This window comes from Zootoca vivipara, chromosome 5 (assembly GCF_963506605.1).
Source record: "Zootoca vivipara chromosome 5, rZooViv1.1, whole genome shotgun sequence".
Taxonomy (NCBI): Eukaryota; Metazoa; Chordata; class Lepidosauria; order Squamata; family Lacertidae; genus Zootoca; species Zootoca vivipara.
Window position 1 is genome coordinate 36,597,227 of NC_083280.1, and position 20,029 is coordinate 36,617,255.

General features: G+C 45.5%; 1 protein-coding gene across 3 annotated transcripts in view; it reads right to left on the minus strand.

The window, feature by feature from the left end:
• SLCO2A1 (solute carrier organic anion transporter family member 2A1) overlaps positions 1–20,029 on the minus strand; it is a 62,958-nt gene that overhangs the window by 18,187 nt on the left and 24,742 nt on the right. For all 3 annotated transcript variants that reach the window (XM_035132884.2, XM_035132882.2, XM_035132883.2), the window contains exons 4-6: positions 13,901–14,063; positions 8,546–8,767; positions 2,657–2,755 (exon numbers count right to left, since the gene is read on the minus strand). In XM_035132884.2, coding sequence (XP_034988775.2) covers positions 2,657–2,755; positions 8,546–8,767; positions 13,901–14,063 — 484 coding nt within the window. The remainder of the gene's footprint in view (positions 1–2,656; positions 2,756–8,545; positions 8,768–13,900; positions 14,064–20,029) is intronic.

The following is a 20,029-nucleotide window of genomic DNA, read 5'->3' on the forward strand; positions in this document are numbered from 1 at the left end:
TGTTGTTGTTGTTGTTGTTGTTGTTGTTGTTGTTGTTGTTGTTGTGTTGAGGAGTCTCTCAGTACTGGAGCTTTTTATTTTTGGCTAGAGACATTTTTTTTTGTAGCTACTCAGATCTCAGTGCCTGGCACAACACTGATAGTTCTGCCATTTCACTAAACTGGGATAAATGAGAGGTTTAGCACCTAAGGAAGCTCTGCTCCAAAAACCAGTAGCTGTAAGTTCAGGTGTAGGGAACCCGTGGCCTTCCAGATGTTGCAGAATTACAACTCCTCTCATCCTTCCCTATATTTGCTGGGGCTGATGGGAATTGTAGTTCAGCAACATCTGGGGGTTGGGCACACCTGCTACAGTTCGTGAGAACATGTCTCTTTAGTGAAGGCAGGGTACATTCTCCCCGATGATACTGCATTGGGAAAGTTGCTGCCACTCCAGATCACAATCCCTCTGATGTTTGAGAAAGCACAAGCATTTGGTGAGGAATGCACAGTGGAAACAAGGGCACCTGTGCTGTGGAAGGTGTTTCTTGGGAGGGAAGGCTTTAAGCAGGTGACAGCCAAGATATGGGGTTAAAGGAAGGAGCTGGCACATCCAATTCATTTGTGCGATTCCAAAGTTAATTAGAGAAACCAGCCCTCTTTCCTTTTAGACGCCTAATGCCTGCTGAAACTGTTTCCCCAGCAGTATGTGCAGACAGGGGAGCTGGAAACGTTAGCTGCCCTCTTCCTGGAAAGACTATCCTGTCCCATTGTTCCTAGGCTGGCAGAGAGTCAGGCACAAGCACAGCCACTGATCCCCGTGGAGCAACCGTCTTAATGAGCCTGGCTTTTGGAGTCTACGCTCTCCAGGGACTCTGGAGAAGAGACGCCGAGTCATTCCACTTTGAGAGCGGACATCCTCCAGGCAGGAGGCCTTGCTCAAAGGAGCCCACGCTTCACTGGGGTTGGCATGGAAAGTGTCTCTCCACATTGTTAACGAGTGGGAAGGAATAAACAGCCATCTCCAGCCTTTTGCTCCTCAGCCCAGACTTCCTGCCCTCCAGGATTAAAGAGTGTGCAGGCAAAAAAAAAAAGAGCCCACGCCCGCCAAAAACAATGGCTCAGCTTCCCTGGACGTGACTGGCCCACTCAAGACTGGGCGACTTCATCAAGGGGTGACCACAAAGGGGTAATTAAAGCTGCCTGTGTACATGCAAAAAGAAAGCTGCTGTCATTTCCGTCCTCTCTTCTCATTTATTTTCTTTATCTTGCACAAGGTATCATTCTGTTATCTCCGATTGCCTGGAAGCAATGCAGGAGGATTCTTTAGCACAGAGACACGGATATAGGAAGGAAGCCTCTGTTGCACGGTGGGTGGGTGCTGGAGAGAACAGGTAGAAATAGTGACCAACCCTAAGGCAGCAATCTTCTGAGTCCAATGCTCTTTCAGACGTACAAAGCAAATTTGCGATGCAACAGCCCTAGACTGTTGTCAGCCTGCCCCACCCCCACCCCAATGACAGGCAATATATGTGAAGGAAGAAATAGCACCATGGTGTAGATCACGGGGGGGGGGGGGCAAGCAAAGATGGAGAGAATGGCCTGCCTGAAGCTCTCTAGCCAGATCACCTGCATTCCAGCACCATGCTCTGCCACAGAACAACAATAGTGCATGAAGTTCATTGCATGCACGGAGATAGCCCCATCTAGTTTCCATAGACAGTTCCATCTACATGCATTATGGCATCACATATTAAGGATACTTCCCTGCCAACATGGTTATGTGATCTGTGCAAAGTGGATCTGAACCACTGCTGTGCATTGCACAGGTACTATCGCCAACAAATGTCCCCAATTCAACAGCAGACACCGAATGTGATGCCTCCCTCAGGTGAGGAGCAAAGGAAGCCATTCTAGTGGATCTCCACACTGCAAATGATCAGCCATCAGATCTGGACATCCCTACCCCATGACTGGGGTCCTCATAACAGCTGCCTGAGTTCCTGGCTGGCCCTCACAGTCACACGCACACACACATTCCCCCCCAGAGTCACAGGTGTACAAGCCAGACAGGAACACCAGGGCCACTATATGGACAGCAGCATGTGAAGCTGCGCAGGAGGAAGGGGCAGCACATGGAAATACACTGCTCAGATCAGGGCCTGGCAAAAACCCAAACGGGATGGAGCTCCCAGCTCCCAGCCCAGTCTGAGCTGCTCTATTGCTGAAGCAACAGCTCCCACCCCAGCTCTAAGCTCTGGCCTTCGTGACTGGGTAAAGGGACAGTATTGCACACTGCATGCTCAGTTCACTTAACGGGGCAACGACTTTGGCAACATTGTGGTGGTGGTGCAAGCATTCTTCCAATAAAAGCTGAAAACCTTTTGCTGCTTTAGGACTTTTAATCTGCAACTAAGACTATGTGGTGCTGTTGGTCTTTTTGCTTTGGGTATGTAGGGAATATCAGAAAAACCACATTATCTCTAACTGTATGTAGTCAGGCCATGTCTTTGCCTGTCACCTAGCAACACACCAAGAATCTGCCCTCAAACAAAACCGGGAGCCAGTAGCAGGTTTTGTGTGGCCGTGACTCAATTTCCATAATCAAGCGGCTCAGGCGATGGACCCGTGAATGTGTACGAGTCCAATACTCCCCCTCAGCAAGAACAGATACTCACTCATGTCGACCCTCCCATAGTCCACAAATATCCGCAGCGCTGCAGAACCAAGCAAGTAACCAAAAGCAGGGCCAAACACCGCAATGGCAAATAGGATTGCTGAAAGAGAAGAGAGAAGAGGATGAGCACGTCCGCACGAGTGACATTGCACCCATGTTTCTGATGATGCTTTTTTCTTCCTAAAGCATGTTTTAAACCACACAGTGTTTGTGGTAAATGAACAAGAAGATGAATGGTGTTGAAAGCCAATCAGGCAGTTAATACTACTACTGCATTCCACACATCTTATTGAATGAAAAGCAGCTGCCGCTGTTCAGACGGGATCCCAGCAACTCCTGTGAAATAAAGACTATGGTAACGCATCTTTTTCTACAGCTTTCCCAACCTGCTTTGGACCACAACTCCCATCAAGCCCAGCCAGCTGATGGGAGTTGTAGTTCAAAACATCTGGAAGGCAGCAGGTTGGGGGGGAGGCTGCATTGCTGTTCCATCTGCCATTTATTTCAAACATATGGAAATCGTATGTTGAAGAAACACAGAGATAGAGATGAGCAAAGAAATGTTCTGAGATTTGCATAAATACAGAAAGTATGCATTTAACAAAATTTTTTAATTAATTTGCACAATGTTACTTTACTTTTGTGCAGAAATGCACAGAGACTGTTTGATCCCATGTTAATAGCTCTAATATATAAAATAAATCAATAATAATAAATAATAATAATATTTTTATTTATATCCCGCCCATCTGGTTGGGTTGCCCCAGCGACTCTGGGGCATATATACCTTTTTCAAACAGTGCAATCCTATATATAGCTACAGAAATGACGCCCCCCCCCCGAGTTCAATGGGACTTACTTACTCCCAGGCAAGTGCATTTAGCAGTCCTCCCCAACCTGGTGCTCTTCAGATGTTGCTGGACTACAACTCCCATCAGCCTTGACCATTGGCTGTGGCTGATGGGAGTTGCAGTGCAAAACATTTGGATGGCACCAGGTTGGGGAAGGCTGGCGTATAGGATTGCCATCAAAAACCTTGAGGGCAACCCACCAGAGAGATGAGTCACCCAAAGGGAATGTCCTGGAGCTATACTTTAGTGAGAAAGTGTCGACAATGGGAAGGTTCAAAGCTTCCTATTCCAACCAGCAAAGTTTTAAAAGCATTTAGCAGAAGATACCATTTTTTATTATTATTATAGTTTCCTCCCAGTGCTCTTTTGCAAAAATGAAAGCTTAGATTTTTCATTATTTTGAAGATGCTGCCATATTCTACTGGCATGTGTTTTCTCTGGAAATTGTATTCAAGCATGGTTGTTGTGTTTTTTTTAGATTCTGAGCACTATAGCCCAATAAAGACCAGAGGACAATATCTGTGGAAAGTTGGGCTACTTAGAATCATAGAACTGTAGAGTTGGAAGGGAACTAAAAGGTCATTTAGTCCAACCTGCCTCATTGCAGGAATCACAACTAAAGAATCCATGACAGATGGCCATCCAATCTATGTTTAAAAACCTCCAATGTAGGAAGTCTCACGGAAGTCAATTACAGCTTAATCACAAACAGAATTGCTGCTAAAGTCCAAAAGGACAGTTCAAATACAATATTGATGTGCTATGATAGCAGAGCTTGTAGGGAAGGGTTGCCCTTGGCTATAGGTCAACAAAACAGTGCAGTAATGATTACGTACCTCAGAGCAACAATGAGCTATTTTTTACTTTATTAACACAAAGCTCCATTAAAGCCAATTGAAGTCACCTGCCAGACACTAAAAATGTTATGCACTCAGGGTTGAGGAAAAACTGCCTTCAGAAAGGCTATCATTCTTTGAGGGGTGGGTGGTGAAGGAATATTTGACTCTGTCATTTCCAAAACTAATAAAGCTTTACTTTATCAGCCCCTGTCTCCTGGTTTTATGAACACTACATTCTGATGGGGGAAACAGGAGGCAGGAGCTGCTGTTGTAGGAGGCACTGCAAATTACCGTATTTTTCGCTCCATAAGATGCACTTTTTTTCCTCCTGAAAGGTAAGCGGAAATTCTGTGCGTCTTATGGAGCGAATGCATGGTCCCTGGAGCCAATTGCCCAGGAGTGAAAAGCAGATCATGCTTGTTTTTTGTTTAAAGAAAGAGCTAAAGGCTAACAAGAGGGAAGGAGGGTGTTTAAAGGAACCTGCTCACCAGCTGATTGCAAGAGATCGGGGAGGGAGATAAAAAACGCTAGCTCCCCCTTGCCCAGGCCTCCACTGTTGTGTTTCCCCAGCTGACATGTGACTGGCTGATTAGATTATCTGTCTGGAAACTGTAGAAATGGCTCCCTTTCCTTTCCTAAAGAAGCTGCAGAACTGTGAGTTGAACCCATAAAAATAGGGTTTTTCCCCTTTGCAAGGTAAGCTCAACAACTTTGAGCTGATCCTCAAAAATGGAGCTTTCCCCCTTTGCAAAAAAGCTGCACAACTGTGAGCTGATGCTCAAAAAATGGAGCATTTCCCATTTGCAAAAGAAGCTGCACAACTTTGAGCTGACCCCCCCCCAAAAAAACCAGGGCTTTCCCCCTTTTCCTCCTCTAAAAATTAAGTGTGTCTTTTGGTCAGTTGCGTCTTATGGAGTGAAAAAATACGGTGGTGGGGTGGAGGATGCCTCTCGTAAGAAGGCCCCAAGTTCAATCCTTGAAATATCCAGTTCAGAGACAACAAGGGGAGCTGGGCTAGATGGACCAATAGCCTGACACAATACACAGCAACTTCTTATGCTCACAGGACTGTTATTTATCAGCTGGTCATTCTGGGAGGAAAGGGCCGCAGATAATCTGGGTGTTCCAGCTCTCAAATAATTTCCAGGAAGCACATTCATGTTACCAGTTGTCTGATAACATCAGGGACAGGGAGCCTGGAAGACAACTTCCAACACCCATGGTCATTAGATATGCTAGCTGGGACTGACAGGTCCAACAACATCTGGGGAACCACGAATTCCCCATGCCTGGATTACAGGGCCAATTCACAAGGCAAAGTTGTCCAAACAACAGCTGGCCCAGTGGCCAGAATTGTTGAGTGCTGATAGCGGTGATTTATTGCCTACCAATATGACTGAGCTCCGTGGTTTCATTTCAACCATCTTTTATGGCTTGCTAATCATCACGCTCATTATGTCCCCCCCCCTTCTGCACCAGAAAGGAACATTATCTACTAATTAGATTCTCTTTTCATATCTACAAAGACAGATGGGAAACTCGTTATCAGAAAACGCCCCTGGTATCTACAGTACTTGGTGCCTGCAAACCTCCATGACCCTTTCCCCTTTCCCATAATAAGTACTCTTGCAATACCTTTGGACGGCCAACACCAACAAAGCCAATAAAAAAAATAAAAACAACATCATTTGCCTTCTGGAACTGAAGGAAGCACTTTTTCCTTCACCTTGCATTTCAGACTTCTTCTTGGCCTAGTTTTACATAACAGCAGAAGGTGACTAGAAACATTTGAAATCCTGATATAGCTAGGTCTTGGGCTTCTCTCCACACCGGAGGATTAGATAAATTCAGGGAGAAGACAGCTATCAATGGCTAGTTGGAGGGAGCAATACTTCCGAATACCAGTTGCTGGAATCCACAAGAAGGGAGAGGGCTCTTGTGCTCAGGCCCTGCTTCCGGGTTTCCCACAAGCATCTGGTTGGCCATTGTGAGAACAGGATAGTGAACTACCGTAGATGGGCCATTGGCCTGATCCTGCAAGCTATTATTTTGTTCTTATGGAGATATTCAGAATTCTATTGTGGGATGGTGGAAGAGTTTCCTTTCTAAAAGCAACCATGAACACATTTTGGTCCCAAAGAGGAGAATTCTGCTGCCAAATCTGAAGATTTTTTGTATTATTATTTATTGCATTTATAGTCCAGAGTGGAGATTGCAACCCTGGTCTCCCAAGTCCAAATGTGAAACTCTAACCACTCTACCACACTGGCTTCTCTGAGTTGCAGGCCAGTCCTCTGCACCAGTGGCAACAGGATACTGCATCAAACATTAGAGTTGCAAGCACCAGTGGAGAGCTTTGTCCCCCTGGCTCTGGTGCAGGAAGCTGGCCCCACTCTTGGCAGAGGAGCAGCAGCAGCCCAAACTGGCTGTGCCAGCCAAGGACCTCTTCAGGACTGGGAAGCTGCTAGCGTCCTGGACAGCCCACAACAGTTGTTAGAGGGGCCTCTGACTCGGGGGGGGGGCAATAATGCTAGAAAGAAGCTGGAGGAACAAAGTGGAACAGAAACTAAAATGGGGTTTGTACCCCTACAAATAACACCCTATCCTTTAAATCAATGGTTTAAGATCTATGATAGGAAGGAGGTTGGGAGGTGGTGGTGGTAATTTCTCACTCCACGCAAGAAACGTGGTTAACAATTGAATCCAGCTCTGCCCGCTTTTGAAAATAAAATTTTTAAAAGCTCACCAAAACTGCCCCACAGCACTGGCAGTATGACTTCTCTCTGTGATCTCCTACTATAGCTTCTGCCTATGTAGGTGGAGCTCCAGATTTTGAGGGACTCTGAGCAGGCAGCACTCTGTGGCCCCCAGTGCTAACTGGCCTACCCCACCCCGCTGCAGAGGTATCTACCGCCACGTGAACCCCATAGCGTTGCTGCTGCAGCAGCCACCAGCCTTGCCTTCCCCCTCATGTGGGGTGACCAGGCACTGCTGCTGGCTAAGGCCAACCAGGAGTGTGACAAGGAGGCCTTATTCTGTGGCAGTGCTGTAACGGGCTTAGAGCAAAAGCAGCCACTCTGCCCCCAAGCCCATTATCATGCTGCTGCTGCTGCTGCTGCAGTTGCTAAATAAGTCCACTTGCAAGCAGGGCTAGAGAAGGGAGGTCTGGTGGCTGCTAGAATAATGCTGTTAGAGGTGCACTAGGGTCGAGTGGGATCCAGGCAAGGTATTAGCCCTGGTGGGCAGGATCAGGGCGCATGAGCCCCAGCAAATGCCTGCCATAGCTGTCAACTTTAGGATTTAAAAATAAGGGATCACTTGCTGAGTGCTGCCGGAAATTGCCTCTGCGCATGCCCGGGCATGTGCAGAAGCGATTTCCGGTGCCAACTCTGCCCATGTCCAGGGCACCGGAAATCAGTTCTGCACATGTGCAGAAGCGACTTCCGGTGCCGGGCTGCCAGTGTCCGCATGTCTGGGCACCGGAAATCGCTTCTGCGCATGTCTGGACATGTGCTGAAGTGATTTCTGATGCCCAGACATGGGCAGAGCGGCACCGAAAATCGGTTCTGTGCATGCCTTCAGCAGCACTCGGCAAGTGAGCGAACACCCAACCATTGAGCGAGACGTTTTACTGGGCAGCGGCTGGCGGCTCCTTCACGGGGGGGGGGCCTCCCTAGCCAGCAGGGAGGGAGAGGAGCTGCTTCCTTTAAAATCCGGGAGATTTACAGGATATTTTACAATCCGGGCTGCCAGCGGGAAACGGACTGAAATAAGGGGGTTTCCCGCAAAAAAAATGGGAGGCTTGACAGCTATGATGCCTGCCCATGTGTGACTCTTAGTGCACTACTTCAGCTCTCCTAGAAGAAGAAGAAATCATTTTGGCAAACACTACAGTTTTCACGCACAGAATGGTACCCCTAAGTCACTCCAACACCATCATGTTGAGAGGAGAAAGAAAAAGAAACTGGTATTCTCAACATAGCCATGTCAGTCAAGTCCTTTCTACATAGCGATTTTCATTGCAGGACCAATGAGCTCAATCAGAAACAGCCCTTCAGTGCGAGCAATGGAAAGACATTTCCTAAACAGCAGATTCCCAACTCCACCTGCTGCAAAGACATGGATAGCATGGCAATGTAAGCTGGATGGTAAGGTGCAACCCTGCTACAGTAAGTACACCTTCCCAGGGAAAGGGCTTACCTATATACAAGGGAGAGTTGTTTGGCTCAGCAAAGTCATCCACATAGGAGATCCCAAAAGGCTGGATGGGGACTGTCCCAATTCCTGCCAATAGCTGTGCAACGACCATTATTGCCCACATGGTGCTGTCCTCGGCCTGGATGCTCACGTTGGTGCTTGGACACACAAATTCGTTGTTGTTGCAGAGCTCGGTTCTGGCACTTCCGCTCTTGTTACCTGCATCTTGGAAAAAGATGATGCAAAAATAAAATAAAATTAATAGGACAAACAAACAAACAGTGTGGGAACTCCCAGGCCACTGATGCTGGAAACATAATTTGTCATTGCAAAAGGAAAAAGAAGCAGCTAAGCAAAACATCTCAGTTTGAGAATCACTTTGCAGGGATGTTGCCTGTGCAAGTTCACATGTTGCCTGCAGGTCTAGCTTAGGTCACACTGATGATTCACTGCAAACAAATGGGGAGCAGTACAGATGGGGACAATCAAGGTACCCCACCAGTTTCTAAGCACCTTTAGGGCCCAAATGACTAAAAGTGAACATGAGCATAGGAAAAACCCTCCTGGGTCAGACCAAAAGTCCATCATAGCCCAGCATCCTGTTCTCACGTTGGCCAGCCAGATGCATATAGGAAGTCCACAAACAGGACTGAGTGCAACAGCACTGTCCCTCCCTGCAAATCATATTCAGAACATAGCCTGGGGGACATTAGATCCATGGCTGGTCTATAGACAAGCCATGCGCACGCATGCAAAGCACTTCCACAAGCAGTTGGAGAGGGAGCTGATTTTCCTTTCTCGCACCAACCTTGGAGTGGGGGACCTTTTGGGACAGCCGCTGGAAGGGAAAGGCTGTTCAATCCCTGGCATCTCCAGGTAAGGCTGGGAGAGACAGCCTGCCTGAAACCCTGGAGAGCACCTGTCAGTCAGTGTGTAGGTCAGGCATAGGCAAACTCAGCCCTCCAGATGTTTTGGGACTACAATTCCCATCATCCCTGGTCCTGTTAGCTAGGGATCATGGGAGTTGTAGTCCCAAAACATCTGGAGGGCTGAGTTTGCCTATGCCTGGTGTAGGCAATATTGTGCTGGATAGACCAAGGGTCTGATGTGCTGTAAGGCAGCTTCCTATGTTCCTATGCAAAAGCTCATGCAGAGGCCCATGTGTGGTCCTTTGTACCTGGCCCATGTATTTTGTATACAGCACCTTACAGTTTGTGGCGATAGCAACGGAACTCTTTTAAGTGAAATGCATCCTTAACAACCCCTCATTCCTGGATTCGGAAGACCTGCCAGAATTGTAAAACTTCCTCAGTTTAATTAGCAGCTGTCATCACCTTCTTCTTTTTTTCCTTTCAAGGTACTACCACAACACTGCTTACAGGGATAAGTTCAGAAAGAGCTTTGAACAAACCTATATCAGTGTATTTTGTGGGGGTGGGGAGGAGAAAACATCCGAGGCCAACTGGATAATTATTGGAGGAGGAATAAGGGTGGTTTGTGCGGGACTCCTATGTGCTTTCAAATTACCCATTAGCTTTCATGGTGAACAAGCTGTTCAAGGGGGAGCAAGGAAACCAATTCCAATCAGAGTACTTGAAGTGCCTTTTAGAGTGAAGAAAACAATGCTTAAATATCTGGAGGCGTCTAGGAACCCACATCCAATGCAAAATTAAAACAAATGCTGTGTCCTTGCCACACATGTCAGTTCCCATACATCTTGTGCCTCATTATTTGTTCGTTTTTACAACTGTTCCACTATTCCCGTCAAGCCAGAGCGCTAAATGAGTGGCCCAGAAGACTTGTGGTACTTTGATCATATAAAAGAGCTGAAACAAAAATGTTGGCCAGGTAATTTTGGGCTTTCAGCTAATACAACATCACTTTCCACATACTGCCACACACTACCACAAACATTCCTGTACATGTTCATTACAAAACCCTTTATTACACAAGCCTGGAATGCATTTTCAGAACTCAGGGACCTTCTTAACTATCTTAGATTTACTTCTATAAATTCAATTGCCATGGGGGGCATGTTAAACGTATCGCCTGCCAAAATAGAATTTTTGTAAGTGAAACTGGTTTGGGGGTTGAAATGCCAACTATACCAAGGTTTTGAGGGGTTTTTTTGTTTACATAAATGCTCCCATCGTTGGTTCCTGCCACTTAATAAAGAAATGGTAAGCAAATCTAGGAGGACATAATGGAAAACAGAGAGCTTCGTTATTTCCTGCCCTAGTACACACAACTGGCCTAAGTTATGCCTTTGGCTAAGTGTGTGGAGAGTAATAGATTTCTGCGCATGGGGATATTAAAATGGTAAATGAGGGCTTTGGGTTCAGAACAAGAAACAAACCTTCTTACAAGAGGATGCCAGGGGCCTAGCCATAAAAATGAAGCCATCCCAGTTGTTGCAATACAAATTAATATACTGCTGTGAGTGTTTAAGACCTTGCATTTAATGATATTTAAGCACTTTACATTTAAATGAACGTGAACTATATTACTATGTGAATTCATGTTACTATTCCTCAGCTGTAGTGTAAGCAAGACTGTATTAGAGGTTAATGTGTTGAGAAGCAATAATGCCAATGGGTGGCATATTACAAATGTTCTGTCTTTACTAACATATCAGCTTGCCAGATGGAACAATCTCTCCCATCTCTGCTGTTCAGGGCTCACTCTCTCATGTGCACACACAGCAATTTGGGGGCACACAGGGGCAGGAGAGGGGGAAACCCATTCTGCAGAGCTTCTGTTTACAGGATTCTATAAATGTGTCTGCACAAGTTAAGAGAACATTTGAAATAAAAAATAGCAGCAAATAGCAGTTTGGGGTAATTTTTACCAAGAAAATGACATGGGGGAAATGATTAAACCTTTCTCCCCAGCCCCATAGCACTGGGGCCCCCCACTGCTGCTTTTGTTTTTGTTAAGTGTGTGATGTGAACTCCCAATCACTGAATACAAAAATGCATTTAAAGTAATGGGTAGTTTGACCCTCAGATACCCTGCTCAACATTGCAACCCACTTCATTGTATAGGATTCCATGTTGTATAATGGAAGTTTACTTATTTAAGGATTCCACCAAGTTTGAAAATAATAAAACTGTTGTTTCTTTAAGAAGGATTATACTGTATGTATATTTTTCCCGCTCTTGCCTGATTACACTAATTTGACAGGACTCTGGATTAACCAGCAAGAAAAAGAGAAGTCATTCCATTGAAGGAGGAGGCCTTATCTTTGGAGATAAAATCAAGGCACTTCCTTCAGAGAACTTCCCATCCACAGATCTTAATGAGAGAGGATCTACCCTAGACTCTTCTGATAATTGTGGCAAACTGGGACATCTTTCAAGATGTCTAGTCTTAGTGTAAAAAATCTAAACATCAGAAAATTCATCCTGCACACATAGACCATTGTATTTAATTAACCTTTACTCAGAGTAAAGGTAAAGGGACCCCTGACCATTCGGTCAAGTTGTGACCGACTCTGGGGTTGTGGTGCTCATCTCGCATTATTGGCCGAGGGAGCCGGCGTAAAGCTTCCGGGTCGTGTGGCCAGCATGACAAAAATCAATGACCAGGACTAACTTAGGCTCATTCATCCCAATGGGTGTACTTCAAGTAAAAGTTAGTTGAATACAATGCAGTCTGGAATATGTGTTGTTGTTTTTTTTTAAGGTGAACCTTATTTATATAGCAAGAATGTTACCAATATGTTTGCAACAACTGATAACTTATTCCCTTTGACTACAGTGGTACCTCGGTTTAAGTACACAATTGGTTCCGGAAGTCTGTACTTAACCTGAAGCGAACTTTCCCATTGAAAGTAATGGAACGTAGATTAAGCTGTTCCAGACGGGTCCGCGGAGTACTTAAACTGAAAGTACTCAAACCGAAGCGTACTTAAACCAAGGTATGGCTGTACAATGAATTCATGTTGTCACTGGGATTAGTCTTTCCTTTGCCCATTTATGCAGCAGCAGTCAACCCACTGCAGACAACAGTGGTTGTGATTTTGGACTAAATTCCATGGAGAAACACTTGTGGGAAAACGTTAGGCTAGAATTAAAAATATGTGTAGTTTCTACAGGACAGATCCATGTGCTAGATAGCAAACTCCTGCTGGAACCCACTTGCAAGATCTTTCCTGCAAAATCCACAATGATCTTGAATTCCATGGCGCATTCTGTTATGCTTTTTTCCATGGGCATAATTCCAACAGGAGAAGCTGTGGTGTAGGTTTTAGGGAACTCGGATGCAATTCCTGAGCTCGCCAACAACTTTTGACGCCTTGATTTCCCCCCTTTTGGAAGGCAAGTGGGAACAATGTTTTTCGAGCTTACTTCCTGGCTATGCTACAGATAAATATCATGACAGCAGAACTAAGAGTTGTTATTACCTGATTATATTGTATGATTAGAAGGTATTGAAGGAGCCGCATGTATGTGCCAACCTTCCTGGATGAACCGTCCCCCAACTTTCACACGTCTCTTTCCTTGCAGAGAAGATGGTAACAAGCCTGATTTGGAAACAAATGCCTGGCACCATTTCAACTAAAGCTGGCTGGTGCCAGCAGAAGCAACAGGGGATCATGGCTTTGCTACCTGGCATGAAAGGAAATTGGGGGCGGGGGAGAGACTAGCAAGGAAGCAAAGCCAATCACACGTGATCATTGGTGTGAGCGCCACCCCTCGCTTTCCCTGATCGAGGATTCTGGCACAGGGAAAAGCACATACTGAGCAGCTATGCTATGCTAACCAATCCATCATCCGGTAGGAGCCCTGCACATTTTAGGTGGCGTCAGATAATAGTGACACTTTAAAAGAAGCAATTCGACACAGAACAGCACCCACTGACACAAGACATGAACCAAAACATTCATTGCCTTGGGCTCCCTTGGCAATGATCTGGTTTGGCACACCCATGACAGGCAAGTCATTGCACAGAGACCGCAGCATGCCTCGGGGGACGTTGGAAGCCTGGATGGGTAAAAGCCAAGTGACTCTAATGTGCAACTACATTTGCAGACTTAATTTCCCAGGGAGAATAACATACCTACCTCACAGGATACTGTGAGAACTAATCTACCAAGGATTCCGAAGCAAAAGTGACTAAGGTCCCGTCTGCACTATACGCCCTTAACAAACTACAGTCCCCAGGATTCTTTGGGGGAAGCCATGACTGTTCCAAGCGGTAGGACACTGCTTTAAACGTATTGTGCAGATGGGAGCCTGTGGTTTATTAATTTATGTAAGCCACTATGAGGACACAGCAAACATAGTTTCAAGGAGTCCCCAAGCCACCAGAGCAGAGACGGGGCGAGGCAGAAGAGATATTTGGAAATATACATACTGATTTGTGCTGTGGTGTATTGATATGGGGCTGAGAGAAAATGTGGAAGAGTGAGGAGAAAGGCCCCCAGCGCCAACAGCAGGCCTCCCAGGCCAATTATCCGAGGCCGGTGAACTCGGCTGCCAAAGTAGCTCACAAAGATGATGAGGACAACGTTCCCAATCTGTGGAGACATAAAAGTGCACGGATGAGAACGTCAAAAGAGACCTGAAAGAAGACAGCAACCAGACAAGGAGGCACCTCAGTGTCCCTGCTTTTATTTCAGAGTTAAGTTTATTCTGGGATGGCCCACCCCTGCTTTTTGTGTACGGGGTAGCAATTGTTTTTTTCTTGAAGACATACAAAGAGGCAGGCTTCATGGTATTCCCCAATGAGAAAAATGCTTACAGGTAGAGTAGAGCAGGGTTTGGCAATGTGACAACCACAAGTGCCAGTACATCATATGGTCTCAGGAAAAGATCTCGGTAAACATCCTTTCAACAATCCACAACACAAGAAAGACTGTTTGCTCTTTCTGCTAAGTTTCTGTTTGCATGGCTCAGCCTCTCCTACATTGAACATGTCCCCTTAAACATGCCCATGTTTCTGTTCTGAACAGGGACAAAAGTGTCCTGCCTGTGAGAGTGGCAGTAGCCGATGAGTGCCATTTATGGGGAGGTTATTTGCGTGGGGCAGGCCCGTGTCATTTTGCAATCCTAGTTCTGCTCTTCCAGATGCCACAACCATTCTGCCATAGCCCTGTGGCACTCATTTGGTGTTGCACTATGCCCCCCCCCCCCAAATCATGGTAGTCATTTGGCATTATTCCAGGCTCAAAATCTGGCACTATCTCAACATTTCAGATCTGCTCACTGGCCTTTAAAAGGTTGCTGACCCCTGGAACAGAGGCTGTAAAACATCTCCTCCTTATCTTTTGTAGGACCAAAGTGTTGTGGCTGGTTGTAGCTTAAAGCAGGCTACAGCAGTGCCAAGAAGAGAGCTCTCCCGACCCCTAGCTTGCTAGAAATGGGATGGTCAGTGCAGAGTTGGGAAAGAGTGGCTCAGCCATCTTTATCATTATTAGGCCTTGTATTGCTAGTGAGGCCTCTTCAGGATACAGCAGTGTAAATAATCAGGATGATAAAAATATCAGGCATAGCTCACATGTTATTGTGTACAAAGGGAGTGTGAATCTAAAATAGCTTTGTCATCTGTGCTACACCAATAGCTCTTCAGCAGCGTCCGCCACCCAAAATCAATTGAGGGGCGAAAGCAAAGGCAAACAAAAAAAGAACAGTATGGAAAAGGAGCACAACAGTGGAGAAGGCAGAAAGAACTAGATTAACTGGATGGTAGTTCAGGGCAAAGGATTAGAGGGCTAAGGGCCACATACATCAAGATTACTCAACATTTGATGACCTAAAGATTAATGCAAATTATTCTATTGGAAGCACTGCATCTGAGACTATATGAAGCTCCTCTCTGTGATCTGTTCTGATTATTTGATCTGCGAAGGCTGATTCACATATTGTGCAAGTCACTGCTTGATGCACCAGCAACTAAAAGTAAACATGCCTATGTTGAACACTCCCCTGGGTGAAAGCAATACCTATGTTCATTTAAAGGAAAAAGCAGGGTAGCATGGTTCTTTTAAACATGTGACACTTTCCGAATGTTAAGTGCCCATGATTCACTTGTTACGGTTGAAAAGCAATGAAGGATCAGGATAACCAATAAATGCGAATGTATTTCTGAGATTGCACCTCCTGTATTTAACAAATTATCTGGAGCGTTTAAATGAAGGAATTTATTTTACACATAAACACTCACACACAAGGTGAGCATTAGACGTAAGTATGACCTCACCAGAGATAGACAAAAAAAATCCACATACAGCATTCATTTCTATTATTTTTTGGGGGGGAAAGAGATGCTAAAGGTACTTCTACTCTGTGGAACACAAACGTTGAATTGGTATGTACCTAAATAGTGATGTGCAATCAGATTATTATGTAAATTTGGACTGGGGCAACATCTTCATTTTAAACATCTTCATGTACCAATAATGGCCCCAAATAAACATTATTGCTAAACAAGCTAGCATTGTTTTGCGCCAATTTTTGTTTCACATAATGCAGGCCAACACAGCTCAGTTGAAGATGTTGGCTTGCACTAAAGTGAGGATCTGCCCTATGCATAGTTCAACACCCCCCGGATGCATTCTTGAATGGTCAGTACTGCGCAAGAATGTGGACATGTGATTCAAATCAGTCCTCTTGGTGTCTGCTAAAGGGTCTGGATTTTAAAATCTGTTTGGAAATATGTGGATCTATGGGTTTGGCATGAGCCAATTCCCTTGTTGTCTCAAAACAGTTACATGTTGCATGAGATGTAATGGTTAGCCATAACGTGCGGGTTACATAAAGTTAGAATTGCACTGGCTTGGTCCAGACTTTCAGACTAATTTAACATTTGAAACTACAGTAATTGTGCCCAAGTTTCCTTTCTTATATGTTTACATGGGCTCCCCTCCCTGCTTTTGTGGCTTTTGGAATCAATCTAACAAATAAATGAGAAAAACTTTATAATCCCAGAGAGAGTCAGGAAGGGGAGCCCCATATGAAAGTGTCTGGAAGCAAAAGCAAATGTATTCAGAAAGGATGGGAAAGATCCATTTGTGGGTTGGAATGGCCACAGATATATGACACTGCCCGAGGAATCTACCACAAAGTGGACACCATGGAGGTTTCCCAGTTACAAGGCAACATCTTTTTTGCATAAAAGTACTGAAGAATTTCCTGTGTCCCCTGCTGTGAACGGAGCAATGTGTTTCAGGACCTGGTTAGGGCGTTTCAGGGCACTAGAGTTTGTTTTGTTTAATGGCTCCTGCACATTCATGTCAAAGAAGGGAAGGGCTGTGGCTCAGTGGCAGACAACATGCCTTTTGCAATTAGGAGTTCCCAGGTTCAATCCCCACCATCTCCAGTTCAGGCTGGTAGAGAACAGGGTCTGAAATCCTGGAATGCCTCTGCCAATCAGTGTAGACAATACTGAGCTAGACCAACCAATGCCAAGGCAGCTTTTTATGTTGTTTGTTTTTCATTTATTTATTTATTTATTCATCTAGCTAGCTATTTATTACCATTAATTCTACCTTACTTTTCAGGATAGAAATTCTCCTAAGGTAGCTTGTAAGAAACAATAGGTAGAATTCAGCATAGCCCTAAGGAGACTGTTCCATCAGCACAAACACTTCTGCTTGCCCTTTGAAATGACCTCTTCTTTCCCTCACCCTACATACTGTTTGGGGGGGGGAGAAGATTTGGGGAAAACGGGGGGGGGGGAGGTGGAGGGGGGAGAACCTCATTGAGGTAGCAGGACTCCTTGCACGGAATAGGTTGGTTGAATCCGGCCCTATGCTTTTCTAAAAACTTCAACAAAAAATGTCAACATATAAAAAGTAATCAGAATCTTTCCCACAGGGACCTTTTAAAGTAATAGTAATAAATCAGCCTCAGTATTAGAGATCTCAATGTAAATCCAGGTCAATGATGTTGCCTACACTACTTGACAAAAGAAATGTTTAAAAATGTGATCTAGTTTCAGACACATATACCATGATATAATGGGGCATAATCAATACTTGCTCTTACTACTACTTAGGGAGAAGTCCATAAAGATGCTCTTTGAAGTAGCTGCTTCTCTAGCTAGGTAGAAAGAGTTGCAGAAGCAGCGATTTAGAGTCCTGAATAAAGTAGGAAATATGGATGGCCCAAGAAGTATAACACTGGGGACTGCAGGGCCAGCTCCAAGACATTTTGCTCCCTGACCAAAAAGGACAAGAAGGTGCATCCAACTAGACTGGCAGTGAATCTTCCCTCAACACCACCAGCAGGACAGTAACCTTCTCTGCATCTGGAGGCAGCAATCTACCTTTGGTGGTGCAGGCCAGGCCAGCTTAGAGGATTCAGGGGGATGGTGAGGGCCCTCTGCCTCCCCAGGCATTTGCCGCCTGAGAGCTGCCTTGCTCTGTCCAATGGTTGGGCTTGCCCTGAAGAACTGTTCAGTTTTGATTTTTGCATTCTGTCCATGTATCCCATGGGCGTTCAAAGAGAAATGGGTTGCAATTGACGTGTTTATGGGCTTCCTCACAAAGTCTCTGGAAGTGGTTGATGCTGGAGGCAGCAACAGGGCGAGAACCACTGGGAGTGATTTTTCTAGAACAGCCCTCAGAGAAAGGAGTGGGAAACAAATCTAAACAGATGGACAGCCAGCTAACACAGCACAGTTTCACTGGTCTTATGTTCTCAGTTAAGTGTGAGGCTTTGGCAAACGCTTTCCCTCGCAGTGCTATGTGAACCAGCGCTGCTCAGCCTGATGGCTAACTGCTGGGCCCTTGGATGTCGGCTCTGCTCTGCTTTCTGCTTGTGCCAGACCCAGAGGCGCATGTTTACTTCAGGCCCCATCCATTTTATATTTCTGCCCGAGTGCGGTTCGCGTGCTCTTCGCACGCTGACAGTACAAACTGTGCAAACGCAGCAGAGCCCCGACTAATTAACACACACCTATTTTGTGCTTCCCCCTAGAATTTGATAGCGCCGCTTGCCAGGCTCCAGGTGCTTTGCCAAATATCAAGCTTAAAAATCAAAGCTGTTCCTGATTGAGTCACTAGGGGCCAAGTTCCAACTTGAAAACTGCTCGAGCGGAGCCAGAACTATATTATAGCACCAGCCACTGCAAAACAGTACCACGTGGAGAAATTCAAAGTCAAGGGCAGCCTACTGTTGGTGGGTAGGTAGATAGATGAGAGACTGTATTGCAGTCACTGCTGCACTGGTATTAAAACCGTTTTGCTCTTCTTGGACAGGAATATCAGATGGACAAGAACTTTGGATTGGTCCAGACCTCCTTTTTACCATCCTGCTGCCTTTGCCTGCTTGGAGGCAGCGAAAGCAAGATGGTCCCCATTTTAACCTCTGGCTGTCAATGGTCCTTTGCAGGATTCTGCATTGCAGATGTGACTCTGACATTTCTGACAGTTTTGGATCCCAGAGAGAACAAAAGTATCTAAAGTTTCTGTTCCTCCTGATCTGTTTCAAAGGGAAGACCCTGTGCCTGGCTGTGCTGGAAGTGACAAAAAAGATGCTGGGATCCATTTCCCGCAGGGGGGTAATTTCCTAGTGTGTTAAAAGTACTTATAAGCAAGCTGAGAAAATTAAGCAGCCCTAAAGCTGCTCTAAACCTCTAAACCTGCCAGCCAAAGTGCAATGCAGAGAATTCTGAGAAGCAGAAGCTGCAGAAAATGTTTCAGAAAGGGAATGGGGAAGAACTGGAGGGTCTCCTGGATTTAAAAGCAAGGCAAAGGAAGCAGAACAAAACCACAACCGAAGCAGCAAAAGCCGTTGCTGTTGGCTGGGTTCCATGAATGATGTTGACTCCATCCCCGGGGAAAGAGGGATTTCTCATGGGAAACACTGACATAATCTTAATTATGGAGGTACTACAAAGGTGCTGCTATAATAAAGGCTATCGCCGTGTGTAAAGTTCTAGTCATTAGTCTTGGATGGTGCAGGGGATGCTGTAATGGTCTGACTCACAGCTCCATAACAAATTGGGGGGTTTTCACCTTCTTTTAATATAGCATTAATTAATGTGTAATGCAGCATTACACACCAGATGCGGCACCACTTCTGAGGGCCTGAGAGAAAGCACCAATCTATTAAACCCATGGGTGTAGCAGCACTCCATTGCACAGAAAGGTAGGTCAGGCTCTCCTCTTTCTCGGGGAAACAGTCAGAAAGCAGCAGGCCCCAAGGCCTCAGAATCATTCTTTCCCACTGCCCCCTCCCTTGCCAGGATTCTTGTTTTGGAAGGAATTGTCCTCACTAAGTGTCATTCCAGTTTGCCTTCTTAAAAACCATCTCTCCCTGGTATAGCCTATCGCTGCCGCCTTATACACGCATGGCCTCTATGATGTAAGCAGCAGTAGAAGGTGGTCTTCCCGGTTATCTGGAATGTGAACTATCCTCCTTCTATTACTTCATCAACAATGACCGCATAACCACAGGTACCTAAACTAAGCTCAGGGAAACACAGGGAATAATGAGGCAGGGCGACCAGTTCCACTAGCCTTATGTTGGAACTGGCATG